General features: G+C 40.9%; 2 protein-coding genes across 6 annotated transcripts in view; both read right to left on the reverse strand.

Moving 5' to 3' along the window:
• Window positions 1-17,365: 17,365 nt before the first annotated feature.
• On the reverse strand, window positions 17,366-18,310 carry OR1E2 (olfactory receptor family 1 subfamily E member 2). The gene has a single exon (XM_008009854.3). It carries the CDS (start codon window positions 18,308-18,310, stop codon window positions 17,366-17,368), a length of 945 nt encoding a protein of 314 aa, XP_008008045.3.
• Window positions 18,311-23,809: 5,499 nt separating this feature from the next.
• SPATA22 (spermatogenesis associated 22) overlaps window positions 23,810-24,932 on the reverse strand; it is a 66,630-nt gene continuing 65,507 nt past the window's right edge. For all 5 annotated transcript variants that reach the window (XM_037987473.2, XM_073004593.1, XM_037987474.2 and 2 more), the window contains one exon: window positions 23,810-24,142. In XM_037987473.2, coding sequence (XP_037843401.2) covers window positions 23,951-24,142 — 192 coding nt within the window. In that variant the 3' untranslated portion in view covers window positions 23,810-23,950. The remainder of the gene's footprint in view (window positions 24,143-24,932) is intronic.

Genomic DNA, 24,932 nt, shown 5'->3' on the forward strand with positions numbered 1-24,932 from the left:
CTTGTGTCAGTTTTCAAGAGAAATGCTTTCAGCTTTTGACTATTCAGTATGATGTTGGCTGTGGGTCTGTCATAGATGGCTCTTATTATTTTGAGGTATATTCCTTCAATACCTAGTTTATTGAGAGTTTTTAACATGAAGGAATGTTGAATTTTATCCAAAGCTTTTTCTGCATCTATTGAGAGAATCATGTGGTTTTTTTCTTCAGTTCTCTTTATGAGATGAATCACATTTATGGATTTGAGTATGCTGAACCAACCTTGCATTCCAGGGATTAAGTCTACTTGATCATACTGGATAAGCTTTTTGATGTGCTTCTGGATTTGATTTGCCAGTGTTTTGTTGAGGAGTTTTGCATTGATGTTCAAAGTTATTGGCCTGAAGTTTTCTTTTTTTGTTGTGTCTCTGCCAGGTTTTGGTATGAGGATGATGCTGGACTCATATAATGAGTTAGGGAGGAGTCCCTCCTCATCAATTTTTTGGAATAGTTTTAGCAGGAATGATACCAGCTCTTCTTTGTACACCTGAGAATATACAGAATTCAGCTGTGAATTCATCTGGTCCTGGGCTTTTTTTGGTTGGGAGCCTATTTATTATTCACTTAATTTCAGAGCTTGTTGTTGGTCTGTTCAGGGATTCAATTTCTTCCTGATTCAGTCTTGGGAGGGTGTATATGTTTCAGAAATTTATTTATTTCTTCTAGATCTTTTCATTTATGTGCATAGAGGTGTTCAAAATATTCTCTGATAGTTGTTTGTATTTCTGTGGGGTCAATGGCAATATCCCTCTTGTTGTTTCTGATTGTGTTCTTTTGAATCTCCTCTCTTTTCTTCTTTGTCTAGCTAGCAGTCTTTATTAACTTTTCTCAAAAACCCAGCTCCTGGATTAACTGATTTTTTTAATGTTTTTTTGGTGTCTGAATCTCCTTCAGTTCAGCTCTGGTTTTGGTTATTTCTTGTCTTCTGCTAGCTTTGGGGTTGATGTGGTGTTGTTGGTTTTTTTTGTTTTTTTGTTTTGTTTTGTTTTGTTTGAGACAGAGTCTCGCTCTGTCCCCCAGGCTGGAGTGCAGTGGTGCATCTCGGCTCACTGCAAGCTCCGCCTCCCAGGTTCACGCCATTCTCCTGCCTCAGCCTCCCAAGTAGCTGGGACTACAGGTGCCTGCCACCATGCCCGGCTAATTTTCTGAATTTTTAGTAGAGACAGGGTTTCACCATGTTAGCCAGGATGGTCTTGATCTCCTGACCTTGTGATCCGCCTGCCTCAGCCTCCCAAAGTGCTGGGATTACAGGCATGAGTCACCACGCCCAGCCAGAAGTGTTCTTGCTTCTCTCGTTCTTTCAGTTGTAATATTAGGTTGTTCAAATGAGATTTTTCTAACTTTTTGATATGGGCATTTACTGCTATAAATTTCCCTCTTAGCACTGCCTTAGCAGTGTTCCAGAGATTCTGATATGTTGTATCTTTGTTCTCATTCACTTCAAAGAACTTCATGATTTTTGCCTTAATTTCATTATTTACTCAAAAGTCATTCAGGAGCAGGTTATTCCATTTCCATGTAATTGTATAGTTTTCAGTGAATTTCCTTGTCTTGATTTCTAATTTGATTGTGCCATGGTCTGAGAGATTGTTTGTTATGATTTCAAGTTCTTTTGCATTTGCTGAGGAATATTTTATTTCTGATTATGTGATCAATTTTACAGTATGTGTCATGTGGCAGTGAGAAGAATGTGTATTCTATTGTTATTTCAGTGGAGAGTTCTGCAGATATCTATCAGGTTTGTTTGATCCAGTACTGAGTTCAGGTCCTGAATATCTTTGCTAATTTTCTGTCTCGATGATCTGTCTAATATTGTCAGTGGAGTGTTAAAGTCTCCCACTATTATTGTGTGGGAGTCCACATCTCTTTGAAGGTAACTAAGAACTTGTTTTCAGAATTGAGGTGCTCCTGTGTTGGTTGCATATATATTTAGAATTGTTAGGTCCTTTTGTTGAATTGAACCCTTTACCATTATGTAATGCCCTTCTTTGTCTTTCTTAATCTTTGTTGATTTAAAGTCTGTTTTGTCTAAAACTAGGATTGCAACCTCTGCTTTTTTCTGTTTTCCATTTCCTTGGTAGATTTTTCTCCATCTCTTTCTTTTGAGCCTATGGGTGTTATTGCATGTCAGATGGGTCTCTTGAAGGTAGCATACCCATGGGTCTTGGTTCTTTATCTAGCTTGCCACTCAGTGCCTTTTAGTTGGGGCATTTAGCCCATTTACATTCAAAGTTAGTATTGATATGTATGGATTTGGTTCTCTCATCATAATGTTGGCTGATTAATTTGCAGACTTGTTTGTGTGGTTGCTTTATAGTGTTACTGGTCTGTGTATTTCAGTTTGTTTTTGTAGTGGCTGGTAATGGTTTTTCCTTTCCATATTTAGTGCTTTCTTCAGGAGCTCTTGCAAGGCAGGCCTAGTGGTAATGAATTCCCTTAGCATTTGCTTGTCTGAAAATGATCTTAATTTTCCTTTGCTTATGAAGCTTAGTTTGCCCAGATACGAAATTCTGGGTTGGAATTTCTTTTAAGAATGTTGAATATTGGCCCCCAATCTTTTCTTGTTGGTAGGATTTCTGCTGAGAGGTCTGCTGTCAGTCTGATGGGCTTCCCTTTGTAGGTGAACTGACCTTTCTCTCCAGCTGTCTTCAACATTTTTTCTTTTATTTCCACCTTGGAGAATCTGATGATTCTGTGTCCTGGGAATGGTCTTCTTGTGACATATCTTACTGGGGTTCTCTGCATTTCCTGAATTTTAATGTTGGCCTCTCTAGCTAAGTTGGGGAAGTTCTCGTGCATAATATCCTGAAATATGTTTTCCAAGTTGGTTCCATTCTCCTTGTCTCCTTCAGGGATACCCATGGTCACAGATTTGGTCTCTTTACATAATCTCATGTTTCTCAGAGGTTTTGTTTGCTCCTTTTTATTCTTTTTTCTCTATTCTTGTCTGGCTGTCTTATTTCAGAAAGTCAGTCTTGAAGCTCTGAGATTCTTTCCTCTGCTAGGTTTATTCTGATATTAATACTTGTGATTCCATTATGAAATTCTTGTAATGTGTTTTTCAGCTCTGTCAGGTTGATTACATTCTTTTCTATACTGACTATTTTGTCTTTCGGCTCCTGCATTGTTTTAACATGATTCTTCGCTTCCTTGGATTGGATTTCAATGTAATCCTGTAGCTCAGTGATCTTTACTCCTATCCACATTCTGAATTCTATTTCTGTCACTTCAGCCTGGTTCAGAACCCTTGCTGGAGAGATGGTGTGGTCTTTTGGAGGAAAGAAGACACTGGCTTTTTGAGTTGTGAGGGTTCTTGCACTTGTTCTTTCTCAGCTTTGTGGGCTTATCTATGTTCAGTCTTTGAGTTTGCTGACCTTCGGATGGGTTTTTTTTTTTTCCTTTTATCTTATTTGATGACTTTGAGGGTTTGATTGTGGGATAAGGTGGATTCAGCCAACTGGCTTTGTTTCTGGAAGATTTCAGGGGGCCAGGGCTCACTCCTAACTCCTGAACTGCATGCTCTAACTCTGGAGGACTTGTAATGAGCCTGACTTTGTTCTCTGGGTATTGAGGTTAGGAATCTACTGCGCTGGGTGGACCAAGGTGTTCCCAGATCTCTGGTCACTACACTTCAATGGGTGGTGTCAATGGGTGGTGTCACCTAAAGCATTTTTTAGTGCGGTGACAGCAGGATCCATCTTCTTTCCCACATGCCAGCAGCAGTGGTAGTGACAGCATGGTGAGGTGCATGCTTGTTAGCTATGGCAGGGTGTTAGTGGATGTGGGGTGCCTGCCCCCCCATGGGGGTTCACCACAGGGGCAGAAGTAATGCACCTGAGGGGTGGGGAGGGAGCCCTGCTGGCAACTGTGTGTGTGGTCGTGCTGGTGTTGGTGTTGGCTTCAGGGGAGGGCGCTGGCAGGTGCAGGTCTGTGCGCCTTCTCTGTGCCCTGCAAGTAGAAGTGGTTGCTCAGGGCAGGGGAGGATCTACTGTCTCTGCATCTGGTTTCATTCCCATGGCACTTCCAGCGCAAGGGCACGGATAAAGCAAGGGCAGAGGTGGCTGGTTCTGTGCCTGCTAAGGTTCTGTCTGCAATGGCAGATGGCAAGGGGAAGGGGGATGGACTGCACTCCCACCACAGCATTGGCAGTGTGAGGTGCACACACGCTAGTGTGCTGACAGGGCAAGGAAAGCAAAACCCACCTGCACAGACACTCACCAGCAAAGCAATATGTGCAGCTGCCATGAGCCCAGGGGAAGCTACGGTGTGGAGAGGGAGCGTGCAGGCTGATGTGTGGCTGTGTGGGCTGCCCCATTGGTCAGGCAGAGTCCTCCAGTGCAGAAGCTATGATACAGGCCCCCAGGCCACTGGAGGCTGCCCTGCAAGCAGGCATAGCCAGACTAGGGCCCCAGGAGAGGCCAGCAGACCAAAGTGTGCTCAGGTTGTACCTGCCCCATCTAATGGGCAAGACCACCCTGACAAGTTCAGGATCAACAGTTCCCCTAGGGTGAAAGTCTCCCATGAGAGCAAGTTGAGCCTTGGAGAATGGCCATCCCTGGCCATGCTCTGCTACAGATACTCCCGCACCAAACTCTCTAGTCTTCACATCAGCTGGCTTGCTGCCCCTACTACTTCTCCAAGCAGCTCTCCCTGCCAGCTTAAGTTCCATGGTGGTCACAGGGTCTTCTCCTGCTGGGGTTCCAGAGGCCCATGTCAAGAGCAAGTTGCTCCTTGCTGGTTCAACTCACCTGTTCCCCTGGAGCCGCTGGGGGCCAAGAATGAGTCCAGGTACACAGTAGCCCCTTACAGCATTCCCAGTTTTCTTCCCCTTCAGCCCAGCTTCTGTGTCTTCCCTCCATCCACTCTGAAGATCTGTTAGGAGTACTCCAGTCATCTCCATCCCTCCGTGGCAGCTGTTCCACCTGGTTGCGTCTACTCGGCAATCTTTGCTGAATTTTTAATTTGAATTTTGATATCTTTGCCTTCTTTTCCATTGGATTATTTATTCATTAACAAGTGTTAGGAAATGTTAATATATTACCGATATCAGCCTTTTGTCACGTCACTTGCATTTTCTCCAACTTGCCATTTGTCTTTCAATTTGATGTTTTTTTGCCAAATAAATGTATTGCATTTTTATGTAACCAAATCTGTTTGTCTTTTCTTATAATGCTTCTTGATTTTCTGTTTCACTTTGAATGCATATGATTTTTTTCTATCCGTGTCAGGCAAGATAAACTAGGTTATATTGCATTAAAACAGCTTCTAAAGCCTCAGGAGTTTACAATAGTCTGAAGATAAAGGGAAATAATCCAAAGTGTTTTTCCCACTCTCATGCACCGCTCAACAACACTTCTGATACCAGATGTGTGGAGACATATCCTCACACAGCAGGCAAGCAATTCTGCCAATTCCCCAGTGCTTCAGTGATACCTTCTTTATGGCTCTAGCAGCTCCAGGAATCACATGCAGACATTTCAAAGACCAGCGAAGAAGAGGTATGCTTCCTCTCATGTTTTACTTTTTACTGGTTGTGAAAAGTTGATTTGACATACAAATTAGGTCATTCTTGTCATACCCGGCTAAATCGGGGCTAAGGGACTTGGGGTGGTAAAGCACTAGGATGGCAGACCAGGTCTCACTAACGCAGGTCTCTGTAACAACTGTCTCAGCACTAACGGAGTGGTCAAGTTAAATATTAAGCTGATAAAGCCAGTGCTCTTATACAAAGGCTGAAATGTAACAGAAGCCTACCAAGAGTTTTTCCCAGGCCTTTCCTGGGACTTGAAGCATGACAAGATAACGAAGAAATTCTTAACAGGACCCGTTTAGGAACAAACAAGGTTTATTGGGAGTCCAAAGAATCCCCCCAGACCTCCATAAACAAGTTTATTGGGGGTCTGAAGGAACTCCCCAAACCGCCATGATTTAGCAAGAAACAAGATAAGGGTAATCACCCCAGCACCTGGACCCATTTAGATTAAGTAAATTTACTGAGGCTCCAGAGAAGGTCTTCAGGACTCAGGTCTCAGTTGTAGATTAGAAGAAATTAATCACGTATGTCTTCAGACGAATGGACACTTACATGTAGACAGCTTAGAAGATATAGAGCTCTGGAAAACTTTGTAATTTTGAGTTGATCTGGCAATAATTTCCAGGCCTTCTCCCTGTAACTGGCCACAGAAATAAAAACTCTCTTCTTTCCCAGCTCATCTACATCTCATTGTTGGGCCACGAGAATAAGCAGCCCGACTCTCACTTGTCCAGGAACACGAGGGGCATATAGCACCTCGTCCAAGAATTAAATTTTCCACAAGCCCAGCTGTTTGAAACTGCCCATTGTAACCTGAAACCGGTTTTATCTAATAGCTACTGAAACAACCTGCTGTGACTCTAAGGCTAGTTTTATCCACTGCTATTACCCACCCATCAGAGCTTGTCAGCTCCCAAAAACTTACTAGTGCCAATGAACGGTCTTCCAAAAACAGTATATAACATCTCTCCTTTTTAAAAAAACCTCCACTCTTCTCTTCACTCTTCGGACATACTAGAGACTACCTACTCTTTATTTTTGCCCCAAATTGCAATTTTTAGTTTTCAAATAAAATGTTAAATTTAGATATTCCTCTCTACATTTTTAATTTGAGTTCAACATACTCAGAAGCCCAACAGGAGATTTTCTCTTTGTGTCATTGGCCATGCTTATACCAATCTTGGCAATCTGGAATTGTTGCTACTATTATTTTGAATGAATTGGTATCTATTAGATCCATTAAGTATAAGAAAAATAAACACATTTTTATTTTACTTTCATTTATTCTTTCTCAAATACTCTTTCTTTCCTTATGTAAATCCAAGTTTCTGAACTACACCATTTTCCTACTCTCTGAAGAACAACTTTTAACATTTCTTGCAAGGCAGGTCTACTGGCAACAAATTCCTTCAATTTTTGTTTGTCTGAGAAAGTCTGTTGTCTGTTTCTCTTTCTCTTTCAAATTATATGACACAGAATTTTAGCTTGGTTTTTTTTCAATACTTGAAATATTTTATTCCACTTTTCTCTTCCTTGCATGGCTCTTGCAAGAAAACTAATGTTGTTCTTATCCTTTTTCCTTTATAAGTAAGTTGAGTTCCCCATTCCAGGATTCTTTCAAGATTCTCCCTTTGTATTCCATTTTCTGCAAGTTGAATATATTATTCTTATGTGTATATTATATGCTGTTTATCTTATTTGGTGTTCTCTGAGCTTCCAAGATGTTTGGTTTGGTGTCTGTCATTAATTTTAGAAAATTCTCAGTTATTATTACTTCAACTATTTCTTCTATTCCTTTTTCTCTTTCTTCTCCTTTTGGTATTGCCACACACATTACACCTTTTGTAATTGCCCCCACAGTTCTCAAATATTCTGTTCCAGTTTTTTAATTCCGTTTTCTCTTTGCCTTTCAGTTTGGGAAGTTTCTATTTTCATATCTTCAAGGTTATAGTTTCTTTGTCCCGTCTACTGATGAGTCCATCTATGGCATTCTTTATTTCTGTTAATATTTTCTATTTCTAACATTTTCTTTTGGTTATCTCTTAGAGTTTTTCTCTCTCTTTGTACAGTACTCATCTATTCCTCCATGTTGTCCACTTTTTCCCATTAGAGCCCTTAGCTTATTAATCATAGTCATTTTAAATTCCAAGTCTAATAATTCTCAAAACCTCTGCCATATCTGAGACTGATTCTGGTGCTTGTTTTGTCTCTTCAGACTATGTATTTTCCCTTTTAGAATGCCTTGTAATTTTTTGTTAAATGCTGAACATGATGCATAGGGTAAAAAGGACCAAGGTAAACAGCCCTTCAGTGTGAGATATTGTGCTTATCTGCTTAGGAGTCAGACTGTGTTTACTGTTTGCTATAGCTGGAGCCATCAGAAGTTAAATTTCCTCAGATGTCTTTGTATTTATTTCCCCTGTTATCTTTGAGTTTTCCTAGAGATTTCTTCTTGAATAGGGTCTGGACATTGATGTCCTTTCCGTTGTAATCCCCTGTCACTCAGTTGGCATTGTAACTGTGACGTCAAAAGGCCATTCCACCATTCTATCAATCCAGCTGCTTCGAGATGATAGGAAACATGGTAAGACCAGTGAATCCCATTAGCACAAGCCCAATGCCACACTTCTTCAGCTGAAAAGTGAGTGCCTTGGTCAGAAGCAATGCTATGTGGAATACCATGGTGGTAGACAAAGCATTCTGTGAGTCCAAGAATGGCAGTCTTGGCAAAAGCATTGTGTGCAAGATAGTCAAACCCGTATCTGGAATAAGTGTCTAATCTGGTGAGGACAAACTGCTGCCCTTTCCATAATGGAAGAGGTCCAATATAATTAACTTGCCACCAACTAGCTGGCTGATCACCCCAAGGAATGGTTCCATATCAAGGGTTCAGTGTTGGTCTCTGCTGCTGGCAAATTGGGCAGTGGCCGTAGCCAGGTCAGCCTTGGTGAGTGAAGTCCATGTTGCTGAGCCCATGTGTAACCTCCATCCCTGCCACCATGGCCACTCTGTTCATGGGCCCATTGGGAGATGACAGGGGCAGCTGGGGAAAAAGACTGAGTAATGTCCACAGAATGAGTCATCCTATTTACTTGATTATTAAAATCCTCCTCTGCTGAGGTCACCATTGGGTGAGTACTCACATGAGATATAAATATCTTTACAGCTTTTGACCACTCAGAGAGGTCCATCCACATACCTCTTCCCCAAATTTCTTTGTCACCAATTTTCCAATCATGCTTCTTCCAAGTCCCTGACCATCCAGTCAAACCATTAGCTACAGCCCGTGAATCAGTATATAATCGCACATCTGGCCATTTCTCCTACTAAGCAAAGTGCACAACAAGATGTACTGCTCAAAGTTCTGCCCACTGGGAAGATTTCCCTTCATCACTGTTCTTCAGGGATGTCCCAGAAAGGGGCTATAGTGCTGCAGTTGTCCACTTTTGGGTGGTGCCTGCATATTGTACAGAGCCATCTGTAAACCAGGCCCTTGTCTTCTCTTCCTCTGTCAACTGATCATAGAAAATTCCCCATGAGGCTATTGGTGCAGTCTTGGGGAGAGAAGGCAGATGGCAGGAGTGGGGACTGTAGGCATTTGAGCCACTTCCTCATGTAATTTACTTGTGCCTTCAGGACCTGCTTGAGCCCCATCACGTATATACCACTTCCATTTGATGACGGAATGTTGCTCTGCATGCCCATGTTATGGCTGGATGGGCCAGAAAGCACCCAGTTCATGATAGGCAGTTCAGGTCACATGGTGATGTGATGATCCATAGTCAAATGTTTAGTATCTATCAAAGCCCAGTAACCGGCCAAGGGCTATTTTTCAAAAGGAGAGTAGTTATCTGTAGAAGATAGCAGGGCATTGCTCCAAAATCCTAGAGGCCTCCACTGCGATTCACCTACAGGCGCCTGCCGAAGGCTTCAAACAGTATCCCTATCTGCCACTGACACCTCATTGGATCTGCTGGGTCATATGGCCCAAGTGGCAGGGCAGCTTGGACAGCAGCCTGGACCTGTTGCAGAGCCTTCTCCTGTTCTGGACCACACTTAAAACTGGCAGCCTTTCAGGTCACTCAATAAATGGGTCAGAGTAACACACCCAGATGAGAAATGTGTTGCCTCCAAAATCCAAATAGGCCCACTAGGCATTGTGCCTCTTTTGGTTGTAGGAGGGACAAAATGCAGCAACTTATCCTTCACCTTAGAAATAGTATCTCGACAGGCCCCACACCACTGGACCCCTAGAAATTTTACAGAGGTAGAAGTTCCCTGAATGTTATTCAGATTTATTTCCCAACAACTCACTCACCAACAAGTCCAGTGTGTTTGCAACTTCTTGCTCACTGGATCCAATCAAATCAGCATAATGTCATCAATGTAATGGACCAGTGTGATACCTTGTGGAAGGGAAAAGTAATCGAGATCTCTCCAAACAAGATTATGATGCAAAGCTGGAGAGTTGACATACCCCTGAGGTAGGACAGTAAAGGTATATTGCTGACCTTGCCAACTGAAGACAAATTGCTTCTGGTGGGCTTTATGGACAGAAATGGGAAAAAAAGCATTTGCCAAATCAATGACTGCATACCAGGTACCAGGAGATATGTTAATTTGCTCAAGCAATGAAACCATATCTGGTACAACAGCTGCAACTGGAGTTCCCACTTGGTTAAGCTTATGATAATCTATTGTCATTCTCCAAGATCCATCTGTCTTCTGCAAGGCCAAATAGGAAAGCTGAATGGAGAAGTGGTGGGAATCACCATTCCTGCATTCTTCAAATCCTTGATAGTTGCACTAATCTCCACAATCCTTTCAGGGATGTGATATTGTTTTGTATTTACTATTTTTCTAGGTAGAGGCAGCTCTAATGGCTTCCATTTGGCCATTCCCACCATAATAGCCCTCACCCTACCAGTCAAGGAGCCAATGTGAGGGTCCTGACAACTGCTACGTATGTCTATGCCAATTATGCATTCTGGCACTGGGGAAATGACCACAGGATGAGGACAGGGACCCACTGTAAGTTGGACCTGAGCTAAAACTCCATTAATTACCTGACCTCCATAAGCCCCTACTTTAACTGGAGCACCACAATGACGTTTTGGGTCCCTGGAATCAATGTCAGCTCAGAACCAGTGTCTAGTAGTCCCTGAAAGATCTGATTATTACCCTTTCCCCAGTGCACAGTTACCCTGGTAAAAGGATAGAGGTCTCCTTGGGGAAGAATGGGAGAAAGATTAACAGCATAAGTTGTCAGTAGTCTAGTGGAGTCCTTCCTCAAGGGGACCTCACTTCCCCTTCATTCAAAGGGTTCTGGGTCTGTAAACTGGCTCAAGTCTGGATATTGATTGAGGGGCCATGATTCCCCGTTTTTATATATCAAATTAGTATTTTGTTCACTGGACCTGGAAGTTTTTTGCTTATATAAATCAAGTAAGAATGCAGTAGTCTTCCTGTCAATTTCACTTCTAGGAACACCATGATTAATTAGCGAATGCTGGAGCTCTACACGAGTCAGACTATTCTGATTGCTGCTTTGCCTCTGCTGTCCATTATGGTGGCTACAGCCACCTTGTCTTTGATGGTTGACTGCTGCCACTTGGCCCCTGCCACCTCGGGATCCAATTATTCCCATTCATTTAAATTTTATAGTTGAGTGACTGCAGTTCCCACGGTAAGATCTGACATACAGAGAGGAGCAATCACAGAGCTCTTCAGGGATGCAGGTGCTGCCCTCACAAATCTATTTCACAAAGTATTGATCAAGGGTATATCTTCTGGACCCTCCCAGCTGGGATGAGTAGGTCTAAAATGACTAATCCACTCCAGCATCCCAATCTCCTTAAGCCTTTGGATTCCTTCCTCTACATTAAACCAAGGGAGACCAGGCATTTCCAGCTCACTCACAGTGGGCCATCTTCTAATCCATATTTCAGCTAACCAGGCAAATAAGCTAGTAGAACCTTTTTAACTCCCCAAGCTACAATAATAAATGCGGAATTCCTGCTTAGGGGGCCCAAAGCAATAAATTCAGCCGGATACAACTTCACGTTCCTTCCATCATTATCCTACACCCTTAATATCCATTCCCATGCCTGTTCTTTAGATTTCTGCTAGTTTAAATTAGAAAATTCAAGCAGTTCTTTTGGAGTATAGCACCCTTCTTCATGGGTCACACTCTGAACCTCACATCTAGGGGCCTGCCAGGACTTTAGTCTAGTTATAGGTCTAGAAGCAAACAGGGGTGTTGGGAGTGGGTCCTGAGGAGAATAAACATTGCCTGGCAACTGCCTCGGAGAAGGTCATTGCTGTTGCCTTAGGCAGTGCAGGGTTATTGTCCTCAATCTCCACACATGCAGCCAGCAAACATACGAAAAAAACTCGACATCACTGATCATTACAGAAACACAAATCGAAACCACAATAAGATACTATCCCATGCCAGTCACAATGGTGATTATTAAAAGTCAAGAAACAATGATGCCGGCGAAGCTGTGGAGAAATAGGAACACTTTTACACTGTTGGTGGGAATGTAAATTAGTTCAATCATTGTGGAAGACAGTGTGGCAATTCCTCAAAGACCTAGAACCAGAAATACCATTTGTCTCAGCAATCCCACTACTGGGTATATACCCAAAAGAATATAAATCATTCTGTGATAAAGGTACAGGCACACATATGTCCACTGCAACACTATTCACAATAGCAAAGACACAGAATCAACCCAAATGCCCATCAATGATAGACTGGATTTAAAAAATATGATATATATACACCATGGAATACTATGCAGCCATAAAAAGGAATGAGATTTTTTTTTTTTTTTCAAGACAGAGTCTCACTCTGTCACCCAGGCTGCAGTGCAATAGCACGATCTCAGCTCACTGCAACCTCCACCTCCTGGGCTCACGTGATTCTCCCACCTCAGCCTCCCCAGTAGCTGGGATTACAGGCACCCGACATCATGCCTAGCTAATTTTTGTAGTTTTGTAGAGATGGGGTTTCACCATGTTGCCCAAGCTGGTCTCGAACTCCTGACCTCAGGTGATCTGCCCACCTTGGCCTCCCAAAGTGCTGGGATTACAGGCGTGAGCCACTGGTGATCATGTCCTTTGCAGGGACATGGATGGGGCCAGAAGCCATTATCCTCAGCAAACTAATGCAGGAATAGAAAACCAACCACCACATGTTCTCACTTATAAGTGAGAGGTGAACAATTTGAACACACAGACGCAGAGAGAGATATAACTGGAGCCTGTTGGGGTCGGGGGCAGTAGGAGGGAGAGCATCAGGAAAAATAGCCAATGCATGCTGGGCTTAATACCTAGGTGATGGGTTGATAGGTGCAGCAAATCACCATGGTACACATTAACCTATGTAACAAACCTGTACATCCTGCACATTTGCCCTGGAACTTAAAATAAAAACAGAAACACAACATTCCAAAACCTATAGAATACAGCAAAAGCAATATTAAGAGGGAAATTTATAGTTAACAAACTCCTACATCAAAAAAAAGAAAGATTTCAAATAAGCAAACTAGCAATACATCTTGAGGAACTAGAAAAGTGAGAACAAATCAAACCCAAAAGTAGTACAAGGAAAGAAATAATAATAAAGATCAAAGCAGAAATAAATAAAATTGAGACTAAAAATGCAAAATATTAATAAAATGAAAAGTTGACTTTTAGGAAGAGTTTAACAAAATTGGCAAACCATTAGCTAAACTAATTAAGAAGACAGAAAACTCAAATAAATAAAATCAGAAATGAAAAAGGAGACATTATAAGTGATACCACAGAAACACAAAGGATCACTAGAAAATATTATGAACAACCAACCATACACCAACAAATTAGAAAACCTAGAGGAAACAGATAAATTCCTGAACACAAACAGCCTATAAAGATTGAACCAAGAAGTGGCCGGGCGCAGTGGCTCATGCCTGTAATCCCAGCACTTTGGGAGGCTGAGGTGGGCAGATCACGAGGTCAGGAGATCGAGACCATCCTGGCTAACATGGTGAAACCCCATCTCTACTAAAAATACAAAAAATTAGCTGGACGTGGTGGCGGGTGCCTGTAGTCCCAGCTACTCAGGCTGGGAGGCTGAGGCAGGAGAATGGCAGGAACCCAGGAGGCGGAGGTTGCAGTGAGCTGAGATCCCACCACTGCACTCCAGCCTGGACAACAGAATGAGACTCCATCTAAAATAAAATTAAAAAAAAAAAAGATTGAACCCAGAAGAAAAAGACAAACCTGAACAGACCAATAATGAGTAATAAGATTGAATCAGTGAGTAAACATCTGCCAACAACAACAAAAAAAGTCCAGGATCAAATGGTTTCACTGCTGAATTGTTCAAAACTTTAGAGAAAAAAAAATCCCAATACCATTTCTTTTCAAGCTGTTTCAAAACACTGAAGAGGAGGAAGCTCTTCCAAACACATTCTACAAGGATAGCATTACCCTGATGCCAAAACAAGACGACAAAACAAAAATAGAAAACTACACGCCAATATCCATGATGAACATAGATGCAAAAATTCTTCACAAAATACTAGCAAACAAAATCCAACAGCATGTCAAAAAGATTATGCACTATGATCAAGTGGATTTATCTCAAGAATGCAAAGATGGCTCAACATATGGAAATCAACATATGAGATACATCACATTAACAGAATGAAGGACAAAACCCACATGATCATCTCAATAGACACAGAAAAAGCATTTGATAAAATTCAACACCACTTTATGAAAAAAATTCTCAATAAATTAGGTATAGAATAAATGTATCTAAACACAATAAAGACCAAATATGGCAAATCCACAGCTAACATCATGTTGAATGGAGAAAAGCTGAAAGCTTTTTCTCTAAGAACTGGAATAAGAAAAGGATGTATACTCTTGCCAATCTTATTAAATATGCTACTTGGAATCCTATCAAGAGCAATTAGACAAGAGAAAAAATAGACAACATCCAAGCCAAAAAGAAGGAAGTCAAATTGTCCTTTGCAGAAGACATAATCCTACCTATGGAAAAACCTAAGAATCCCACCAAAATGTCTTAGATTTAAATTAAATTAAGTGAATTCAGTAAAGTTGCAGAATACAAAATCAACATACAAAAATCAGGAGCATTCCTATACACCAAAAACAAAGTAGCCGAAAACAAATCAAGAAAGCAATCCCACTACCTAGGAAAAAAATTTAACCAGTGAGGTGAAAGGTCTCTATAAGGAAAAATTATATGAAAGAAAATGAAGAGGATGCAAAAAAAAAAAAAAAAAAAAACAACCACAGAAAAACATTCTATGTTCATAGATTGGAAGAAATAATATCGTTAATAATACCATACTACCCAAAGCAATCTACCAATTCCATATAATTCTTATCAAATAGAAATGATATTCTTTCATGAAATAGAAAAAAAAATCCTAAAATTTATATGGAACCACAAACCACCCCAAACAGCCAAACCAATCCTGAGCAAAAAGAACAAAACTCACTGCATCACACTACCTGACTTCAAACTACACTACACAACTATAGTAACCAAAACAGCATGGTATAGCTATAATAACAGACAGACCAATGGAACACAATAGAGAATCCAGAAATAAATCCATGTATTTACAGCCAACTGATTTTCAACAAAAGCACCAAGAACATACACTGGAAAAGTCAGTCTCTTCAATAAATGGTTCTGTGAAAACTGAATATCTACATGCAGAAGAATAAAACTAGGCCCCTATCTCTCACCATATATAAATATTAACTCAAAATTGATTAAAGACTTAAATGTAAGACCCCACACTATGCAACTACTAGAAGACAACATAGGGAAAATGTTTCAGCACCTTACTCTTGGTAAAGATTTTATGGATAAGACCTCAAAAGCACAGCCAACAAAAGAAAAAACAGACAAACTGGATTACGTCAAACTAAAAAGCTTCTGCACAACAAAGAAAACCATCAACAGAATGAACAGAAAACCTGCAGAATGGGAGAAAATCTTTGCAAGCTATTCATTTGGTAAGGTTTTAATATCTAAAGTGTACAAGGAATTCAACTCAACAGCAAAAAATAATAATAATAATCTAAGTAAAAAATGGGCAAAGGATCTGAATAAACATTTCTCAAAAAAAAAAAGACATACAAATGGCCAACAAGTGCATGAAAAAATGCCCAACGTCACTAATTATCAGAGAGATTCAAATCAAATCCAAAATGAGACCTCATCTCACACCAATTAATGTGAGTCTTATCAAGAAGACTAAAAATAACAAATGTTGGTAAAGATGTGGAGAAGGGTAATTCTTATATACTGTTAGTGGTGGGAATGTAAATTAGTACAGCTATTGTGGAACATGGTATGGAAGTTCTCAAAAAAAGCTAAAAATAGAACTACCAAATGATCCAGCAATCCCACTACTGGGTGTGTATGCAAAAGAAAGAAAATAGGTATGTCCAAGAGACATCTTCACTCCTAGCACTATTTATGTCAGCCAACATATGGAATCAACCTAAGTGGCCATCAACAGATAAATAATGAAAATATGGTGTATATATACACAATGGAATACTAGTCAGTCATTAAAAAGTATAAAATCTTGTCATTCATGGCAACATGGATGAGCCTGAAGGATATTTGTTAAATAAGTCAGGCACAGAAAAATAAATACCACATATTCTCACTCATGTGTGGAAGCTTATAAAGTTGGCAGTATAGAAGTATAGAGTAGAATATTGGCCACTAGAGGCTGAGGAGGGGAAGAGGTGGGGTTATAGAGGTTAATGGATTAAAAATTACAGGATAGGAGGAATAAGTTCTAGTGTTCTATAGCACTGTAGGATGACTCTGGTAAACAATTTTTTACATTTTTCCAATAACTAGAAGAGAGAATGTTGAATGTTCTCAATACTTAAGAAACGATAAATTTTGAAGTGATAGAAGTGCTAATATTCCTGATGTGATCATTGTACGTTGTATACATGTATCAAAATATCACACTGTACCCAATAAATATGTACAATTATTATGTGTCGATGTTTAAAACAATTTTAAAATAACTAATATAAATGAATAAGTGAACAAATGAGTGGGGTTCTTAAGCAGACTTTGGTTCCCTTCCCCATGCTTGAGAAGTCCTTTTAGGGCCTCAGGTATGACTTAGTTCTCAGATATAGATAAACTAAACTATGGTATCTAAGCAAATAGAAAGCTCATTTTAGGTTTGGGTCAGGTAAAAAGACATGCAGACATAAAAATTAAGAAGAAAACAAGGTTAGGAGACAGGCTGATGTGAACACTTGCTCAGGAAAATGAGTAAAAATATTTTTTCAAAATCTGAAGTTTTGTTTAGCAAAGAAGGGGACTGAGATGTTTGGGTTTTATTATTGACATGAGAGAACAGACTATCATTTAATGCAGACCTGCAGGGTTTTTGTAAGTACACATGATAAATTGGTGGCTTAACAATGAAGACAGAATTTTTAATTTAAAGGTTTTAAATTTTAATTTAAAGATTTTCAATCTTTAAAGATTTTCTTCACCTGGGATTAGCATAAAGGAAAATCTGCCTAGCAGGTTACTGAGAACACCTTCTTACTTCAACTACATGTCCCCCCACATTTGTTTTACTTACTCAGAAATTATGTAATATTACATTTAAACAAAAAGTTCCATGTGGAGAAAAAAAGAGATCTGCAATAATATTGAAAGATTAATGTCCATGTATCTATTGGATAAAATCATGTAAGACTCCCAAGTATCACCATCATAGAAGGAAGGGATTTTGCCTTTTACAAATGACCCTTTCCAGGGCTCCCTTCAGGTCTCTGTTCCTCAGGCTGTAGATGAAGGGGTTCAGCATGGGGGTCACCACAGTGTACATCATAGCCATGACAGTCTCCTTTAGAGTAGAACTATTAGCTGATGGGCATAAGTAGAGACCAATAACGGTCCCATAGAACAGTGACACCACAGAGAGGTGGGAGCCACAAGTAGAGAAGGCCTTGCAGATACCCTTAGAAGAAGGGACCTTGAGGATGGAGGAGACGATCCGTGCATAGGACCCAAGGATGAGTAGGAATGGGATGACGAGGATCAGCCCTCCCATGATAAATATCACCAATTCATTGACTCGAGTGTCAGAGCAGGCCAGCTTCAGCAGAGCAGACATATCACAGAAAAAGTGGGGGATCACGTTGTCTGCACAAAAACACAACCTGGCCATGAGTAAAGTGTGTAACATGGCATGGAAGGTGGTCAGCACCCAGGACAGCGCCACCAGGGCGAGACAGAGCATGGGGCTCATGATGGCCGTGTAGTGCAGGGGGAAGCAGATGGCCACATAGCGGTCATAGGCCATGGCCACAAGGAGGAAGCTTTCTAGATCTGAAAAATACAAGAAGAAGTACATTTGGGTCAGGCAGTCTGCATAGGGGATGGATGGGTCATGGTTCTGCATGTTCTGCAGCAATCTGGGCACTGTGACCGAGGAAAAGCAGAGGTCAGAGAAGGACAAGTTGCTGAGAAACAAATACATAGGCGTGTGGAGCTGGGAGTCCAGTCGAATGAGGACAATGATGAGGAGGTTGCCCAGGAGGGTGGTAAGATACATGGCCAAGAACAGGGCATAGAACAGGTTTTGCTGCTCTGGCTGGATGGGCAGGCCCAGCAGCAGGAACTCTGAGATGCTGGTTTGATTTCGTCCCATCATGCTCTGTCTCCAGTATCTTTAAGAGAATATAATAGGTTCCCTTAAAACCGTCAATAAAAATAAATATATTCCTGCGATACATTGTCAATAGGTGTTCTTCAGTCATTGATTTCACCATCATTTTCCCTAACAACAGTCCGTATATTCAGAGATTTCTATAATTATCTCTATAATCAGAAATGTGCCACATCACAAAATCCACACTACTTTTCACACTGATCTCACTTTTGATAATGTGTAACAAGATTGACTCCTGCTTTCTTTCTAAAACACTCTTATCTATGAGCTTCCGTGCAATCACACTGGGTTCCTGACACATACTGGCCATTCCTTAACAACTGTTAATGGTTTCTTCTCTAACGGTATCTTATATATTGGTGTTTTCTGGGAATTTTTCCTAAATTCTGTTCTAATTCTACAGATCAAGCCTTGAAAGAGTTCACCTGTCCCTGTGACACTGATTGCCGTCTAAACTTCATGGGTAAACCTTTCATCATTAGTACTGTATTACCAGTTGCTTCCTGATTATCTCCCCATGGATCGTGACCATACACAGCTTAACAGATGCCAGATGAAACTCATCTCACCCTGCCACTCTCCCAATCCGCTCCTCCAGTCGCTCATATCGCAGTAAAAGGAATCCACGCTCAAGTCAGAAACCTGGGAGTTTTCTTTCATTCATTTATTTCTCTCAAGATCAACATCTAATCCTAGCAAGTCATATAGATTCTGTACTTCCTTCTATTTCTAATTCAACCACTGCTTATCCCAATTGCCACAGTCTGCAACAGGCTGCTGTCTTTTCTTGTCTGGACTATTGGAATGGTCTCTTACTTCATCTCCCTGCTGCTACGCTCACTAGCCTTCAATCCATTCACACTGTGGCATTCTAACACAAAAATCTGATCATCATTCTCCTGCTCAGAGTCCTTATGGATTCTTATCATTCTTAAGATACAGGCAAAATTCCTTTCAAGGACGCAAACGATATTTCATTGTCTGACCCATGCCTACCTCCACAGCCTCATCTGGTCCCACAGTGACTCTTGCATCAGCATTCTCCAGCAATTCTGGACTTAGAAGTCATAATTTCTTGCCTCCAGACGTTCACATTTGCTGTTCCTTCTGTGTAACATCTTCTCTCTGCCTTTTACTTGGCATACCCCTGCTTCTCCTTCAGGTTTATTACATGTCACTGGCTCAGCTCAATCTTCCTTGTCTGCCCAGACCAGATAAGACCTGCTTCTGTGTTTCCACAGCACGCTGTACTCATCCAGCAGCATTCAATGACCTTGATTGCTTGTTTATAGCTGAGTTTCCTACCAAATTGTAAACTCCATACAGGTAAGGCCATAACTGCCTTCGTGACTGCAGCAATGCCAGCACCTGGGATGGTGACTGGATATGGCCAATGTTTCATTAGTATTTGTTAGCTGTCCTTCAGGCTGAGACATACATTCCTCCAACTTTATTTTTTATTTTATTTGAGACAGAGTTTTGCTCTTGCTGCCCAGGCTGGAGTGCAATGGCACGATCTCGGCTCACCGCAACCTCTGTCTCCCAGGTTCAAGCAATTCTCCTGCCTCAGCCTCCTAAGTAGCTGGGATCACAGGCATGCGCCACCATGCCCAGCTAACTTTTGTAGTTTTAGTAGAGCCGGGGTTTCTCTATGTTGGTCAGGCTGGTCTCAGACTCCCGACCTCAGGTGATCCACCCGCCTTGGCCTCCCAAAGTGCTGGGATTACAGGCGTGAGCCACCGCACCTGGCCCCTCCAACTTTAAAGCAGTCAAATCCCATTGTAGTTAGAATAACTACTCCTATTAAATCCTCCTGGAATTAAGAATTCACTAGCCTTAACCATTTAGTACTAGTTTTGACAGTTTATTACAAAATTCTGAGATAAACTTCAGACCTATGGAAAATGTTAGACCATCCAACCACCCTATTCTTTATTTTAAAAAGACAGCCCATTATGCATGTTGACACTGTCATTTTGGTTTTGGTGCTGATGTCTACACGGTTCAGTTACACTGACATGAAGAAATGTATCTGAAAGTTTGTATAGTTTGGGGAGAAAGGGAACGAGGATATCCACCCTTGAGACCTCGCTGTACTTCCTCTCCAGATATCCATACCTCAGAACGCCTCTGAGCTAAGCAAGCTGAAGGGTATTAGGGTATATGAGAAGCTCCTTTCCTAGAGGGATGTAGCTGAGTCTAACTGCTGGGATTTTCACCCTGCTGCTGCTGTTTAATCTAGCCACATTAACAGGTTTTCACATTTGGACACACTGTGCTAGTACTGCAGGGAACTGGCATCAAGCGAAGTTTCACATGCCCGTTTTCTCAGAAGGCTGCCTCCTTGGGAAATGAGTGGGACCAATCTCTGGTGTCAAGGGTCTTATTAGAAATTCCAAACCGGAGAGACATCACGTGTGAATGCTGCCACTGATCGGGAATATGCATTTCAGCTGCTCCCTCAATAATGCCTCTCATCATCTTCACCTGGTAAATCTATACTTCTCAGTCTGGACTGAAAACAAGAATCACGAAGGTCACTGCTTCTAAAACTTTAACTGACTTACAAACCACCTGGTGGTCCTGTTAAATGCTGATTTTGATTCAATAGGTCTGATGTAGGGCCTAATACTCTACATTTCGAAAGTTAAAACTTTACATTTGGTGATGCCAATTCTGCTGTTCTGTGGATCACACTGAGTAGTAAGGACATATAATACATTTTTAAAGTACAGACTATGGCACCATCCCCCAATAAATGCAATTAGAATCTCTGGAAGGGGCCTTAAGTAAGCTCCTTAAGTAATTCAAATATATGGCCGAGGGCTTGAAATCTCTGTATTAAATGCCTATCTCATAGAGATGTCATTATGTTGAAATCTACAATCATGAGAGAGGACATTGCATAGTATTAATGGACACTGTCATTAATAGAAAGATATTAAGTTGCGAACATTAAATCAAAATATTTCTGGAATGTAGAAAATTCTTGAAAGGCAGAGGTGGAGAAAAGGAAAGTTATGTCTGAAGAACGATCCTATAGAACATCACACAACTGGGGAAATCAAGACCCTCAGGCTGTAGGGATACTAAGGTACCAGCTTATTCACCCTCCTGCCCAACTTACTCTATGTCTGAGGTTAACTCCAGGGCCCTGATCCAAAATCCTCCTCCCCTTTATTGGTTGCAACAGCCTTTGTAGTCATCACCTACGTCTGTACCCACCCTTCTGACATCTCCTTTTCTACCTACCCCTGGCCCTAGGGGACTGTGCATCCCGGAGGAGCCTAGATCCTGGAGGACCTCATTAAAAACAAAGTAATTACACAGGACCTCTCTAGAACAAATCAGCGTAGAGTACGGCAATAGTGACTGATTACAGCTGCTGATCACACCTTACACCTTACAGTGACTATTTACAGCTGCTGATCCCTTTGGGGGATCACGAGAACGGAGAGAAGCTCAGGGATGGGTGCTTAATCACTGCCTGCTTAGGGAATGGAGAGCATGCCTGTGAGGTTTGGGCCTACATCTTGAGAAGTGAAGAAAAAATGGTTGGAGAAGTCACAGAAGCAAGCAGGGACCAGGCCGTAAATGTCCTAAAATATCTTAAGGGTGTAAGAGTTTAGGTTTTATCCTGTAGACAACAACAAGCCATCAGTGGTCTTTGAATAGAGGACCGCTATGGAAAGACATATGCTTTGGAAATACTTCCAGGTGGCAGAATCTCTCACTATAACCCAACTCCCTGTAAATAGGCCCTAGGAGAGAGAAAAATGGTAATCAGCAAGGATCAGACTTCCATGACCCAACTATATACAGACATAGTGAAAGGACACGAGTAAGAGAAAAGATGAACTCTCCCGGATCACATTCAATTCTTCCTCAGGCAATTATGGAAAAGTAAATTCACATTTGCAGCCCTTTGAGCTACTTCTAGCTCCTTACCTCTCTAGGAAGACCTTAATAACTAGACACCGTCATTATCTCAACCACTCTTCATGTGTCATATTACCTCCTCATACTAGCTTTTCCTTACCCTAAAACCGATCACAAGACCACAACTGACATTTACAACTCCTTCTTCCACAACTATTCCATGCACCCTTTTACATAGCTTCAGCTAGATTCAACCCACATTCCTTGTGAGTCTGAATCCTCAGTGTTAGTTTTTCTTGGGTTGCTATAATAGTGTTCCATGAACTTTTACTAAGTGACAGCTAAAAGAATCCTCTGCATATCAGATATGGTCTTCCCTTTCCTCATTATGCAGAGAAACACAATTTTCCATTGTTAACTGGGACTGAAGTACCACAGGCAGTACAGTAAACTCCTTTTTTGCCTACTGATTCAGAAACATAAAGAACCAAAATTGCCAAATGGCAGTCTCAACTTTCAGTAGAATGGAACCATGGAAGCGCTTCAGGTAAAACATTCTTTCCTTAAGAATTGTATCAGACACTTCTTGTCCACCACTTCAAATCCTCTCAGCCATCTTCTCGTGTATTCCAGCCACGGTGGCAATAACCAATTCTGCGCAGACTTTGACCAGCTTCACATAGATTCGGTCTGACAGTATTACCTCAGGCCTATTCCATCTGCTTCTTGTGCCCTGCCATAAGGTTTCTCTGATTCCATGGAGTGGAAAATCATGGAAAAACAGCCCAGTGCTTACACAGACACAACCAGAAAGTACAAGGGCATGGTTGCCGTGTTGGTCAACCCTTAAATACAGGTGCCGGGAGCTTATGCACATATGCCTTAGTCCCTCCTAGTGGTTGCCAACTCAATAAGCCATCCTAGTAACTGGTCTCCCTTCTTCCCTATTTAACAGCCCCTCTATTCCTTACTTCTTCGCATGAGGTGAAATTCTCAAATAAACTACTTACAAATAAGACTTTTTCGAAAGTAAGGTCTGTTATTCAACAGAGCCCAAAACTGTGGGGGTAGGGAGCAAAACTTCCGTGGGTACGTTAGTTGTTCTAATAATGAGGAAGTCAGCCCTGCTACCACTCCTTGATTTCCAGACTCGTGAATCATGGTTATGGGAGAAACATGATGATATATGAGCTCCTGGTTCAAAGTACACCAACATTTCTGGTACCCCTAATTTTTGTTACTTTGTAAGCTACTTTGTCTCTAGCATTTGCAACAATGCCTGGCACAAAGCAGATTTTCATTAAATATTTGAAGTAATTAAATGAATCGCACAGACTAGCAGCTCCAGAACAATGCTTAATAATAGTACTGACAGTGGGCACACTTGTCTTTTTCCTGATAATGCAAATACCTCTAAAATACCTCTAATATTTCCCCCTTAAGCCCAATGCTGGTTTTTGAGCTAACTCAGATGTATTATTATCCCATATTAAATAAGCATCATCTATTCCTGTTATAGTGAGCATTTTTACCTAGGATGGTTGTGGATTTTAGCAAATATATCATTTTAATAAAAACATTAAAATTACACTGCAAAAACTCCACGTTTAAAAGAATTCAAATACTTTAATTCAACAAGTGAAATACAAGAAAACAGTAGCTATAAAACTATGGAGATGGTAAATTAAGTAATAACAGAAAACTGCTATAATTTATGCTATTTAAACTTCCTTTTATCACTACTTAAGTTTCATTCATCACATTAATATAATACCGCATCTCAACATCGGCAATTTTGACAAATGCCTGGAATGATTTTTGTTCAGAAACAGATGCCGGTCTGACAGAAACACATTTGAAAATGTTCTTTTTCTGGTCATAGTTGCCAACACATCTATGAACTCGGCCTCTAATCAGTCTTGGAAGTTCACGATCCTGTTTTTTAAAAAATAAATATCAAAAAATTAGTTATTACTTCATCTGAATTTCAATTTTTTAAATATTTATATTATCAACTAAACGTGTGTCATCTCAAAATGCTGTAAAAATTCCTTCACGTGAGTCAGGGCCCCACTGCTAACAAGACAAAGATAGTTATTCACATGGTGCCCTGTAACAGATGAAAGACCCTCAATTGGTAGGGCTTTTACAAGCTAGCAAAGTTGTTGCTCATTCAAAGACTGAATGACACATGAAATTACCCACTCTTTTATCAGATTCCCAGGATTCTACTTTCAGTAGGCAGCAGACTGGGTGATTCAAAACAGCTCATCAGATGACAATCAGGATAGCTGGATGAAACGTTTTGTTAAAAATCTCCTCGTAAGCATCAGAGAGATATCAAGACAGTGAGGAATCACAGAGAACCCCCACTCCCCATCTAGGATAGTGTGGGAGTCTCAGATGAAACCTGATTTAGGGTGTACTTTCTCCCTGAGATGTCTGCAAATTACAAAAAGGCAGTTCAGAGTCTAAGAAACTGAGCAGAGCTTTCACAGACTTGTATAGTTGGGAAGCAGAAAAATGGAATCTTAGGCCCCCAAGGAAAAGAGATTCTAGTAACCACTCCCACTCCAACCTGAAGCTTAAGTTGGGACCCAAAAGTTCGATGCCTTTAGAGACAAGTAAATCAGAAAAAGATCAGCAATCTCCAAATCCTCTCAATTATGAATAAAATTAAAGCATTCTGAAATTGCTTTCACTAAATAGTCACAAAAAGCACTAA

The sequence above is a fragment of the Chlorocebus sabaeus genome, chromosome 16 (assembly GCF_047675955.1).
Source record: "Chlorocebus sabaeus isolate Y175 chromosome 16, mChlSab1.0.hap1, whole genome shotgun sequence".
Taxonomy (NCBI): Eukaryota; Metazoa; Chordata; class Mammalia; order Primates; family Cercopithecidae; genus Chlorocebus; species Chlorocebus sabaeus.